The 13449-nt window shown below is 40.5% G+C and overlaps 1 protein-coding gene across 1 annotated transcript; it reads left to right on the forward strand.

Annotated features, from left to right (window-relative positions):
* Nucleotides 1–8196: 8196 nt before the first annotated feature.
* On the forward strand, nt 8197–12641 carry IL21 (interleukin 21). Its single transcript, XM_039378384.1, has 5 exons — nt 8197–8331; nt 8452–8487; nt 11821–11958; nt 12394–12474; nt 12574–12641. The coding sequence occupies exons 1-5, from the start codon at nt 8197–8199 to the stop codon at nt 12607–12609; spliced, it is 426 nt and encodes a 141-aa protein (XP_039234318.1). The 3' UTR covers nt 12610–12641.
* The last annotated feature ends 808 nt before the right edge of the window (nt 12642–13449 follow it).

Consider the following 13449-nt stretch of genomic DNA (forward strand, 5'->3'; position numbering starts at 1 on the left):
GGGTGATCACACTTTCAATCTTTGCTCACACAGAAGTCTCTGACTAATGTTTTCAGACAGATTTTTGTACTCCCACAAATGCAGTCCGTAGTTATTTTCACACAAGTAGTCATTTCATTTATATTTCAGCAAGAAATTTTGTATTTTGAATTTCCTTTTTCTTCGCCTTCATTTTCCGTACAGAGGTCTTCGCTCATTTTTAATACATTTCCATAGGTTCACTAACAGGGAAGGGTGTATATTCTTCTGGGAACTTGCCTGCCAGAGGCTAAACTGTTGTTGGGGAAAACTCAGAAGTCTGGGCAGTCACTGCAGTCGCTGCTCCCGACAGCGAAGGGAACAGGATTTGCCAGTTTAGAGGCTCAGGTATCCTGTATTGCCACAGCTCAGCTTTCTGGGGAGTTACAGCACAGGAGACACTCACCAGAGCAGAAGGGAGAAGAGTGAGGGAAGGAATGAAGGCTAGAAGAGGTGGGTCCATGGCTCTCCTGGCTCCGGTTGAGTGATGCAGACACGGATGTGTTTCCACATACATGACATAGCGAAGCCAACTTACTCTCCCCTCCTTCCAAATCCAGCTGTGCAGACCTGCCAAATCCCCTGCATCATCATCAGCACATTCCACCCTTATGGTGGTGTTGCTTGACAGCTGGACTAGATGATCATGAAGGTCTCCTCCAAACTTGATGATTCTGTGAATCAATTCACTGAAAGTAGCATAAAACTCAATTACAAAAGAAAAAAGCACACAACTGATCAATTATGTTTTTGTGGGATTTCACCTGCTTCTGCTGCAGTTCTTTGTCCTACCTTTAGATTCTTTAGTCATGGATTTACCTTACATGTAAACTTATTTATTTAGACCACCTGAAAGACCACAGATATTGCTGGTTACCTTAAATGGTACTGGTATCGTGGTTTATTCTAAATTACCTTACTTAGCTAGTTGGGGTTTTTTAAATCAAATTCTCACTTGGAATATTTTCATTTTATAATGTCTATGTCATTTCCCACAGTTAGCTACTCTTTGTCTCGACACTTGAAAAATGCTTTCCTCTCACATCTGGCTCTCTGTATTTAATTTTAATTTCCTTCTTAGACCTTCATCGTAACCAAGAGTATCTTGATTCGTCTCGCTCTTTGAGGTCAAAACATGCTCACAGTGCATCTTAAAACTATTTCCATTACTGTTTCCACTGAATGCAAGGAAAATATGTTGACTTCATTAAAAAAAAAATAAAATTAAACCAGAGATAATTTTCATAAATTAGATGTACAGATTTCACAGCTCAGAAACAAGGATGTCAAACGTGTCCAGCCTATACAGCCACCTACACAGAAACCACAAGGTTTCAACGACAAGTCAGTGAAACTACACATTTTTATCCAAGACTACCTTTACCAAACGGGTGCTGCTGCTTCAGAGTGATGACTGATCGCACAATAGTTTTTCCAAGGTTCGCTTAAGGTGCTGACCTGTGAAGAAAAACGAAACTCATTATGCAAACAACTGTGCTCCAGAGCTTCTCAAATCTGTATGTGTGTGCACGTAACAGATAAATCTGTATGCACAGGCACATGCATTCATATCTGTTATATATGGCTAGTTATAGATAAAGACCGGAACAGAGACATCTGAAAAAACAAAAGTCATAAAGAAAAGCTGTTTTTCCAAAGATACTCAAGTTTTATCTGTTAAGGATAGCATGAGCTAGTCACCTCAGCACTCTCTAACCTGCTCTAAACAATTAAACAGAAGACGTATTTAAGTGTAAAGTCATAACAAAGTGCATTACATTCTCAAAGTAATTCCTATATAAGAAACAGAATAGTTAGTATTTAAGAGAATTCTGTACTGCTATAGTTACTTCCACATCAAGAGATTTTATCAACATACCTGCCTGAAAAGTAACAACAAATCCTGCTCGAGCAATACTATTATACCTGCAAGAGTCTTAAATGTAGACCAGGTTGCAGAGCTAAGATTTCCCTAAATCCTCTCCCATAACACCATTCTTTCAGAAACTGCGCTTCAGCCACAGCTGAAGGGCTGGATGCTGTCTGCACCGGCACCAAACTGCTGTTCCTGGAACGACGCTGCAGAGCGATAGCCCCCTCAGCCTGGCGTGCTGAGGAGGTACTCGCTGCGTAGGCGATCACAGCTTTGTTCGGCAGTAAAGCCAGCAGAAGAGCAGTTTCTGACTTCCAGCAGCTCGCTGCTATTTGCAGATGTCAGTTGTGCTAAGGAGAAAGTAGGGGTCATGGGGAAACGACGGCAATCAAAACAAAGGTAAACACAAAAACAAGCTAAGAGGCCTTCGCAAGAGGGATTTTTAACCTGAATCACTTCAGACCCAAGGTCCTGTGACAGAGGCTCCTCAGGCTGCACTGAACTGTGACGCAGAGGAGCGGTGGTCGGAAGTAGAAAGTTCATTAAATGGCTTTGCTGATGAAGAAAGCACTTCCATTACTACATCCTGAGAACTGCAGGGGTGGCTTCTGCCTCAGCCTTCCCCTGAGTTGCGCAGCAGGACACCAAATCCTGTTCTCTGCTGCAGGAGCTGAAGTCCAAGCACCGTCTGACGGCTGACCCAGTAGTTTGCAGCACAGTGGTGGAGCACAGGAGAAACTGAGGAGTTGGTCTGCAAGCAGGTATTTGGAGTCACTCCAAGGGGACACACACTGTATTCTCCAGTGCAATCTCACACTGCTCCTCTTCCCCCACTACTTCTTGCTGTGCCAGAGGTGCCCCAGCACTGCATGACATGACGCTGTCCCTGGGCCTGGGAACACACAAAAGAAAGGGCAGGACAACAATGTGAATGAGCTTATAGGACTTGGAACCAACTTTATCATTAAAAACATAATTCTAATAGAAACTGTGTACAAACAGTAAACACATACACATGAATGAAACAGGGTACAATCTGTAAACCAGAAAGTGAAACTATTTAGAAATAAAAGTGGTATTCAGTTATCTGCTTCTACCAATAATAGAGATAATAAAAAGGAGAAAATTGCATTTTAATTTGAAGTTAACTTTATGTAGAACATATTAGTAAAGAAGGTAAAACCAGGGCTGACTTGCTGGATAGGAGGGCAAAGGGGCCATAGCCCCTCACTGGCTGTGCCCTGTGTTTTGCTCTAGACTAAGTAAGAGAGAACAGCAGTACTGCTGCAGAGAGCCCACACAAGCACAGCAGCCTCACCAAACCCTGGGAGTGAATTCCAAAAGAACCTTTAATTTTGTTATGAAAACACAAGCTGTAGTCTCACACTGATCACCACACAGGACAGGCCAAGATATAGGGAGGCCCAGCTGCCAGTGGAATACCTATGGAGCACATTCCCATATCCTGCAGTAGACTGTGCATCAGACATGACCATCTTGAGCTGATAATGGTTTGGAGGTTATTTGTTTGGTACTACTGAATTTGTAGCACAGAAGTAACTTCTGACTTTTGTTCCTTCTGTTCATGAACATTAGCAAATGAAAAAAACCCCAACATTTTGCCCTGTGCCATTCTGCATCCTGTCCAACATCTGTGTGTATCTCTTGATTTTTCTTTCTCAACATTTTGGATGAACACAACACAAACTGTAGCTTCAGCACTAGCACCTCCCTGTTTTTCACACCATGGAGTCGTTGGGAAATGTGTACTATATACAGACACTCCTGTGGTAGAAACCCTGTGCCCTGTGGGCCACATTTCACAAGGAGACCTGCAGACCCTCAAGCATGTGCTTGTCTTGCTTGTTGCCCCCACCGCTCCCCGCCTGTGGCTTTCAGCTCAACAACTCCTTTCTGCCCTCAAATTTTTAAGAGAACTGTGGTAGCCTAACTTCCTGTCAACTGCTGCCTTGCCTTCTGAACGTGGCTGTCCTCTGGTAGTGGCGAAAGATTATTATTAATACAGTAAAGAAGAATGAAGCTGCTCTATAAAAGCTGGAACACAGCTCAGGCACAGCTTCAAGCTCTTACTGTTACAGAGATCGAACTGTTCGGGCCTTATGCAGGAGTTTTTCATGGGAAATATGAAAGGAACTGCATGACATGGATACCTGCAGTGCCAGGAGACCAGACTTAGTGACCCAGTGACGCTTCTTCCATCCTACATGCCGAGAAAGGTGTAACCCAGAAGCTGGGAGGCTGCTCCAGCATTAAAGACTTAAAAGGACATTCTCTCAAGAGGATAGCTCTGAGTATCTGGTTCTGTGCACAGGGTCTAGGCTTGTTTCAGGTTCTGGGTGTTGACAGGATGTTTTCTCAGTGCAGTTTGTTATTAGCAGCTGATAAGGCTAAAAACACCTCAAACTATGTGCCTAACAAGCATCACTGGGTTGACCTCGGAATAGAAACTAGCTATAACTTAACTCTGAAGGAACCTGATGGAGAATGTCAGTGGTTTTATAGAGTTGTCTATTAACATTTTAGTGTCTGTGTCACCACATTAAGGGTTATATTTAGTCTGATTTTTATAGCAAATAAAATTTAAGTACAGATTTTTTCCCAGGTTTGGTTTTTCTCTTTTCAAAGCAAAGTTAAAAGATACAAGAATTATATCAAAGCTTATGAGAAAATGAAATTGCAAGGGGGTACAACTAACTTGCAAGGTTGTCAGAAATATTTTAAAGACTGATCTTCCTAAATCTGTTGTACAGGAGTCTTCTTCTTAGTCTCCAATTTTCCATCATAACTCTCTCCCCTTGCTTTCCTACAATCCCCCCCAAGTCGCAGAGAGTATACACGTGAAATTCAACATACCTAGTTCACAAAAATTCTTTGAAAGCAGCCCTGCACATTGCAGACTTTTTTGGCTGGGCCATAGCAATGACTAAGCAATGGGAAAAGCCTCCCTTCAGCTGTACTGTAAAGGAAAATGTGGGTGGGGGAACTGGGCTTTCAGGGTCGAAGTCATTCAGCACTCGGGTGGCACTGTGGCAAAGAGGAAAGAGGAGGACTGGGTCTGGGATGGGAGGTTTCTCAGATTTCCACTCTCCAGCCATCCCTGTAGGGCCAAGCCAGCGACGGTGCGAGAGAGGGTGTCATTATTTGACTCAGCATGTTCCTAAGCCACAAGAGAGAAGTGACGTATGTAAAAAACTTGTCGCTCACTCTTATCTGATAAGAGGGATATCAAGGAGTTTTCTCCACTGCCTAGACATAGAGGAAGTCCTTCTTTGTCCTTGTATTTCACTTTCTCTGTCAGTATGCCTTCCTTGATGCAATTATTGTGACTTTACAGCCTCTAACACAAGACAGGAGACTTCACAGGTTTAAAGACACGATATGCAATCACAGGCTACCACATCCCCAAATACCCATTGTTTAGCTTCCCATCTACTCCACCAGCTTCAAAACTGTTTTCTGATATAACTGATTTAATTTAGTAATATCCCAGACAGAGCCATCTCACCTCCCATGAATTTGGTGGAAGTCTGCCTGGACCAAATCCATGAATTACGCTGCTGGACCAGCAAATGAATAAAGTCTGCCACATTTCTGTGATGCTTCTGGTAGAAAATGACAGTGCTTCACCTACTGCCCAAACAGCGTCTGGTATTACTGTGCAGCTGTTCTTGCACCATCTTAGCCACAATCAATTTTATCTCCTCTAATATCATAAACTGCCTTTTGCAGAGCAGTGCTGCACAATGACACAGACCAACTCCCTGTGTTGTCCCTTCAAGCCACATGTGTCTCAAAACACATGGAGAGTCATATTGTGAATTAACTTAAGTTTCACAGTGATTCTGAAGTTGTCTGGATCTGCAAACAATCTGCAGGGATATCTTTGCATGAAACAATGCCAGCCACCAAATGACATCAGAATTATTCGAGTCTCATTACACATCCACGTGGAAAGTTTCCAACCTATCCGAATAAAAATGCATAAAATAAAGGCTGTGATAGCATGACCACCTACTGTAGCCCAGGCTCAAAGGAGTTTCTCAAGAGAATCCACAGCTGAAATAATGACAGCAAAAAGTAGAAGCAGAAATAATCACCAGCCCTGCTCCTTGACTACCAACACTTCCAACAGTACACTCAAAAACTGGATTGGGAATAAATGCATGTACAGTCAAGTCACCAGTAACCAGCTGCAAAGAAGATGAATGTCCACTTCATGAGGAGCAGAGCTAAGTACTCTCTTCCTGTAAAGAACACCACTATCAGAAATAATCTCTCCATCCTCTCAGCAGTCTCAGGGAGGTGTTGAATGACAAAATAAAATTTTGCAAAGCTTCGCAGGAATGGAATGAAAGGAGGTGGGATAAAAAGAAGTAAGTATTGGCTACCATATGGTTTCTCAAACAAAAGATGCCACTGATTTCCATAATAACATTTAGCTATAAATTAACACAACTTTAGAATAAAACTTACTGAGATACTCTGTACTTCACAGTCCAGCTGTGCTGCTTATCTAAAATTATTTCAAGACATGCCCATAGGAAAAAAAAATTAAAAAAAAAAATAAAATCACACCACCTTTTCTTCAAGAAATGACTATGTGGTAGAAGGAAATATTATTTCTTACTTATTTCAGTTTTCATTTTTCAGGATTTCTGTTCCCTTTCACCAGGAAAGATTCCGTGTGTGCATGCATGAGACCATGAGTGCACTGTGTTATCTACACACACACCTGTAAAATCTGTTCCTGTAAGCAATCCATTTTCTGAAAGATGAAAAATTACTTAAGCACCTAAACAGCAAACACTAAACAGTCATTTGTACACAGAAAACAAACACTTGAGTCTGCCAGACAGAGCTCTCACCAACCTAAATGCTCAGTTTTAAATGAACAAGGTGATCCAGCCTGACAGGCCAGATTCATCCACCAGAGAGAAACACACAGGTGCATTTTATACAATGGTAGCATATTACACACACTACCAGACACCAAACTGAAGTCCAAACTCTGTGTAGCTTTTGTAAAGCATCTCCAAAGCCATCTGAAATCTTCAGGTTTTCAGAGCTAAAGATTTTCTTCAAAAGACACTTGGTCATCTTTTTATTCACCACCGCGAAGGTGTCCAAAAGACTTTAACTAACCTCTGCTAATTCTACATAGGAACCTTTTAATGGTAATATCATTATATTGATAATAATTAATTAATTACAAGACATACAAGTCATTTAAAGTTGGGTTTTTTCCTCTTTGTGATGAAATATTAGGAACAGTGACTTTAAAATCAACTGATTCTGAGAGCTGGCGCTATGTCCCTAATGCCTGAAGAGACTTTTGCTTGGATTTCACACAACACAAATGCACTTCTACATTCCAAAGAGAATTCTCAGGTCTCAGTATCACATCTCCTTTGAAGAGATTAAATTACAAAACCAACCTCAAGCCTAGCTGCTGAAGGAAGTGTTTAGCTGCCACAAGTGACAGTGTCCCTTGGGACTCACCAGGATTCAGTCCCTGATCTTCCAGTACTGCTCCCATCCCAGCAACGGGCATGGATGCAGGGATTCACCTCTCCCAGGGCAATGTATCTCCCTGCAATTTTCAGCCCCAGTGGGTATGGCCTCCACAATGCTGTTAATATATCTGGTACTGGTTCCAAGCAAAATAATTCATCTGGCTTAAATGCCAAGATGAGCTTTTAGTCGCACCTCTAACAAGCTCTAACAAGCTGAGAGCGTAAAAATGGTGGTTCATAGATACCAGGGGGAGCTAGCTAACAAACATCCCTTGGAACCATAAAGTAAGATAAATACATTTAAATTCTGAAGAGAAGTCTTGTCATATTTCTCCAGAACAGTACAGAAGAGCTTCAGATGGGGAGATTCATTAAAAAATGCAGCATCTTTGTTTACCTAAGCCTGTGGTTTCTAAGCAGCTACTTTTTACTACGTTTATTTCTTGACTCAAAGTGAAAATGGGAATTCACCCTTTTCTCTTTTTTTCCTGCCCAATGTGCAGATGGGGCACATTTTCTCTCGCTCCAGCCATCCCTGCCCCCCCACGCACAAGCTTGCATAGATGCACCTAGCCAGTGGAAAAGAAAAAAGGGTTACTCATTAATCCATTCTACAAAGCTTTCCAAACTGAAATGGGTGGGGTCTGCATCTCCAGCAGGGAGCAATATATAGATAGGTGCAGAGCATACCTGGGCACAGCTCAAACTGGAGTGTTAAACTTAGACAGCACAACTTTGCTCCTGGCCTATTTTAAAACAAAACTCATCAGGATGGAGAGGACGATTATTTTCTGTATGCTTTTCTTCTTTTCCAGTACAGTGCTGGCTGCAGCTTCACACAGAGCAGTAAAATACAGACAGATTCTCCTGGTAATTGAAAAGTTAGAACACGCAGTGAAAGATAAGGTAAGCAAAGTATTTGTCATAATACTGAAATTGTTTTCAAGCATTATGTGTTGCTTAGTATGTATCTTGTGAGGGGCATCACTTTCAAAAGTTTTCTAACTTAGATTTGTTTCATTGTAGGATGTTGAATGGCTGCATACACCTGAAAACCCTGTGGTGAGACTGCTTTACCATTTCTTTAATTTTAATTTAATTTAATTTCTTTAATCAATTTGATTTTGTACTGGTTTATTCCATTGATAAGTGGCACATGCCTTCTTCTTCGTATCTCTGACCTAGTACTCTAAACTCAGCTAGACTAAGAATATACTTTTATAAAAGTTTCTTATTTCTAAATATTTAATAGCAGAACTGTTTATATTTTGCCGTCCTAATTACTGTTTTCCTACCATATGTGTATTCTAAGCCACTCGCAGATTCAGAGTTGCATGTGATCCATTTACTCAAGAAACAGTGTTGAGAGTGAGGGTTCATTTAAGACCCAGATGAGCAGCAGTACCTTTGGGGATGCAGGTTTTGGGAGTGGAAGTGCCATGAGCTCCAAAGGGACTGCCTTTCCCTCCCACTGAAGCTGAATGCCAAGAGTGGCACTGTAAGGCCATATCACAGAGCACTTCCTCTCATATGTACTCACACTGGTCTCTCTGAGACTGTTTGTATGCAAGGGTTGTGCTACCAACAGGAAGACAAAACTGCATTCTGCAAATAATCTCTGTGGACTATAACTAGTTAAAAATACAAGAACAGCTCCCCACGAATCCCTTTCTAATTCTGATATTTACTTATACGTTATTTATTGCTAATATTTTGCATCTTCTAAGGTCAGGAACTTCTTATATGTAGTAAATTTGTAATTCCAGACTCACAGAAAGTCTGTGCATACTCAAAAGTGGCAGGATGGAGGATGTGTCACAAAATTAAATGCTAATGATAGTAATAACATGTCTTAAAAGCTTAGAGGGTAAATGCATCCTGCTTTGATAATCCCCAACATGCAACAAAGCTCTAGAGAGAACTGTGGCTAATATAATATTATACTTTTGTTATCAGCTGTCTTAAATTTTTGAGCCCTGACAACTATTTCATAACACAAACAATGTAGACTGACATATAAAAATAACCATTATGGATTATTATGCTGCAAGCATTCTTACAAAAACTATCTACTCAGGACTGCAAACTCTCTTGTAAAGCAGCTTCAAGAAGGAAGGAAAGAAACTCACCTCATTTCACACAAGTTTTGGTTAGCCTCCTCCTAGGCTTTACAGTTGGCTGCCTTTTTTACTTGCCAAAAATATACAGAAGCAGGACCAAAACAGAGACGTTCCTTTGCATTGCTGGAAAGAACTGCTGTGCACAAACCCAACGCCCTCCAACTAATTGCTGGAGGTTTTTTCATTAACACTCTTTCTAACTTGTGGTGTCAAAGTGAAAAGGAGGAGATGATTAGCTGTCATTTTACTACAGTGTTTGCTGCTACCTCTGAAACAAAGCAAATACAACTAGTGACTAATTGCTTCATCAGGTTGTTGGGTTTGTTTTTTTTTTCTCAAAAAAAACCATGCTCACCTCAGGAAGGAAGACAACATTTCACTTGCAGCTTAGGGCTTTACAGTCTGATTCTGGGAGGTCCTAAGGTACCTCTGCTGAAAACTAGAGAAGACAGAGAACTCACGTATTTAGAAAGTATTGAACTGATACAGGTTCAACTTCTGATGAAAAGCATTTAAAAAATATTAGTGTGCTAATAGTAATTATCACCAGCAACCAAATTAATGAACTTTTCATCCTACAGGGTGACTAAGATATGAATTACAGTGTGCCGAAGAGGCACTTGGGGTGATTAGGTGCCATCACACCCTAATGAAACTTGATTTAATCAAAAGTTGTTCATATAACTGTATTTCAAATATCAAAAATACTGCTTTTATGATAACCTGCTTATGCCAGATGTAAATTTGGTCTTGAATATTCAAGAAGAAAACTACCTTTTGTAACACTCAAAATTAGGTGGTTTATCACCATCTGTTTTGGCTTCCTTGAGGTTCCTCTGCGTGGACTGTTAGTCCCAATACAATCCCACACAACTTCCTAGGGATGTCAGGCGACATCAACTCAAGGAAAATCATGCTGAGGCTGAAAAAGTAATTTTAATGCTGAAGTGATTCCAGAGTGCAGGGAAGATAAACTTTCTTGCTGGTGATCAATAGTGCAGCTGAAGTCATAACACAGTGCTGATTTACACAGGATCAGTATCTAACCCCGCCGATCACTAATTCTGGAAGTGAGGGCTTTACAGGCTAATCTGTGAAGTTAGTTTGAGTCAGATGCAGAGCAGTGCTGCAAATTGCCTCTGAGATAAATATTTAAATATTTGCCTAGCCCCTTTCAGACATTTCCAGTGGTCTGTGCTTTTTAATGCCTCTTCATCGAAGTGCTTAACCCGTGACCACGTACCAATCCTTGCGGTCGTCTGACTGTTGGCCTGCCTGCAGCTGAGTGTTAACTCAGCAAAAAAAGAAAGGCAGCAGAGATGAGAAATGCTGGTTTCTCAGCTCATCACGGATGAGACAGAAAACGTTTTCAGTTTCAGCTGGAAAATCGATCTCTTTTTAAAAAACGAATGGTTTTTTTCCAGTAAGCGAGACCAGTTCCGGTAAGATGCTTGAAACAAACACAAATGTGTGGCTTTTAAGGAAAATAAAATGTTTTCTCTAACCAATATAAAATGTTGCTAGTAAGATTTGCTATAAGCAACATACATGGAGGTTGCCTTCTTGTTGCCTGGTCCTTGCCCAAGCAGCAAAGTGCAGTGACATCTAGCAAACCCAAATGGGACTCGGTTTTGGTAGCAGTTGGTTAGGGTGCAAAGCAGGGATGATGGCTTTGGAGCCTTTCTAAAACGTGCAATCAGCAGTCCTAAATGTTTCACTTAGAAACTGGCTTCAATAAACACTGCTTTTGTTTCTCTGTTGACTATTAGGTTAGTTTGGGTGGTATTTCCTGTATTCGTTTCCCATGTTATCATGTGAGAACATTTCAACAGTTCTACATCAACTCTAATTATTAAGGAGGCAGTATTAGAAATGGCACAAAAATTAGGATGAAAAAGGTATATTCCCACATGTAGCACTGAGAGATATTTGTAATTTTTTTTTAAATAAAATGCTCATGCTTGTGAAAAACTACTACAGGTAACATATACTCTTCAGGAGCATTTTTTTTTCTACTGCTGTCATGATTAATATCCAAGTGGAAATTTTAGTTAGAAAATACTAAGTGTTTAAGTCATTAATCCAAGATCAGGCAAAGTAAAGATCTCTTGCATATCTAAAACTAACTTTAAAAAAAAAAAAAAAGAGTACAATTGAATATTCTCAATTAATATCCTGGATACTTACTTTCACACATGGACCACAACCTAACCACATGCAGGAAAAAAGCACTGAAACATTTGCTTTAAAACAGTTCCTTCTCTTCCTGCCCCAGGAGGGATGTGTGGACACAGCTCTGAGCTGCTTCAAGAACGGCACACTGCAATTACAACCCTTAAACAGCCAAGTGAACGCTACGTTCACCAAAGCCATCAGAGTCTTCAGAAAATACACCATCAGAAGTCCTGGAAAGGTAGGATTTCCTCGCAGTGCTCATAATGGTGACCATTGCCCCTTATTTTCTATAGCAGACACCACCTGCAAGGGTAGAATTGCAGAAAGCAAACTCGTTAGGAAAAAACAATCTGCTTTTCATTACTTCGGAAATTAAAAATGTCCAATTTTTGCACTTTTGGGAGAGGCATTCACCGGGATCCTGAATCAATCACATGTATGTACTTGGCAGCCACATGTCTGCTGGCAAAAGGACAGGGATCACTGCAAAGAAGGTGAAGGAAAGGTGTCATTACTAAATTCTCTCCCTTTCTGAAACAGCTTGTGTCGAAGCTTTTCCGGCTGGAAAAGGCTTTGCTTACAACCCTCGTGATTTTTCAGTGAGAAGGCTTGAAGCCTGATTTATGGTTCTGATGTGCTGGTTAGAAGTGGCATGATTTTCTTTATTTTCCAGCAGTGTGAGTCTTCATGTGAATCCTACAAGAAGAAACCCCCCAAAGAGTTTTTGACGAGCTTTGCAAAACTAATCCAAAAGGTAAGCAGAGCTGATTGCTCCTAGGTGCTTTCTACATTTTGTAAACTATTACAGATATCCTTATTTTACATTATTTCTAACAATGCCTTGTTTTTACAGTTACTCAAGAACGAATATAGCGCACAACAGAGCTGAAGGCTGCTGAAAATCTACTTCTTAAAGCAGACACTATGTTATTTAAGATGTGAAAAATGTAAATATTTTTTAGTGCTCTTATGCTGTGTTGTGTGTGTGTGGTAAGTGAAAGCTTCTCCCAAAATATTAAGGAGTCTTTTCTGGATGGCTGTTCATAAGGTGGATGCTGTTTTGAAAGTGATCCTACGGTGAAAATTAAATTTTAATTTCACAAAAATAGGTTCTCTTAAGGGACTTAACTGTCACCTTCTGCTGAACTAGAAAGACTTGAGATCCTATATTTTTGCTTTGATCTTACATGAATCCCATGCAGAGATGTCTAAATTTTTTTAAAGAAAATGAACAAATATACCACACACACACAATCTGATTTATAAGCTCTGTACCTTAGCTAACTATGAAAAAAATATCCCGCATTTAATTGTCTTCTAAATACTGGAAAAACATTTACAAATGTTACAAATCCATGGCATGTATGGCATGGGTCTGACCTGTGATTAATGGCACATCTGCCTCAGGTTTCAACAGGGAGTGGAGTAACCCATGTGCTCTAAGTAAAGAGACACAATTTTGAGTGGAAAAACACAGTTCAAAAGGTGGAATTCTACCTAGACTCCCCCAACATAACATGATAGATAGAGCACAGGTATGACTGGCTGGTATGACCAGCCACCCCAAAAGGTCCAATAAACACAGTAATTGAGGATTATTCAGAGTGAAGCAGCTCAAATGCATATTGCTCTTTCTCAGAGGACAATATTTTACACTCATATTCATGTACTATATTAACACTATTCCTTCTCTCTCCTCTTCATTTGTTTTAACAGTTTAAGCTTTATT

Source organism: Pipra filicauda, unplaced genomic scaffold (assembly GCF_003945595.2).
Source record: "Pipra filicauda isolate LSUMZ 115617 unplaced genomic scaffold, ASM394559v2 scaffold136_size1984543_pilon, whole genome shotgun sequence".
Lineage (NCBI taxonomy): Eukaryota > Metazoa > Chordata > Aves > Passeriformes > Pipridae > Pipra > Pipra filicauda.

Coding starts and splice junctions, on each gene's coding strand:
- IL21 (XM_039378384.1), top strand. CDS start 8,197: ATGGAGAGGACGATTATTTTCTGTATGCTTTTCTTCTTTTCCAGTACA. Junction 8,488..11,820: donor ATACACCTGAAAACCCTGTG/GTGAGACTGCTT, acceptor TTCCTGCCCCAG/GAGGGATGTGTGGACACAGC. Junction 11,959..12,393: donor CCATCAGAAGTCCTGGAAAG/GTAGGATTTCCT, acceptor TTTATTTTCCAG/CAGTGTGAGTCTTCATGTGA.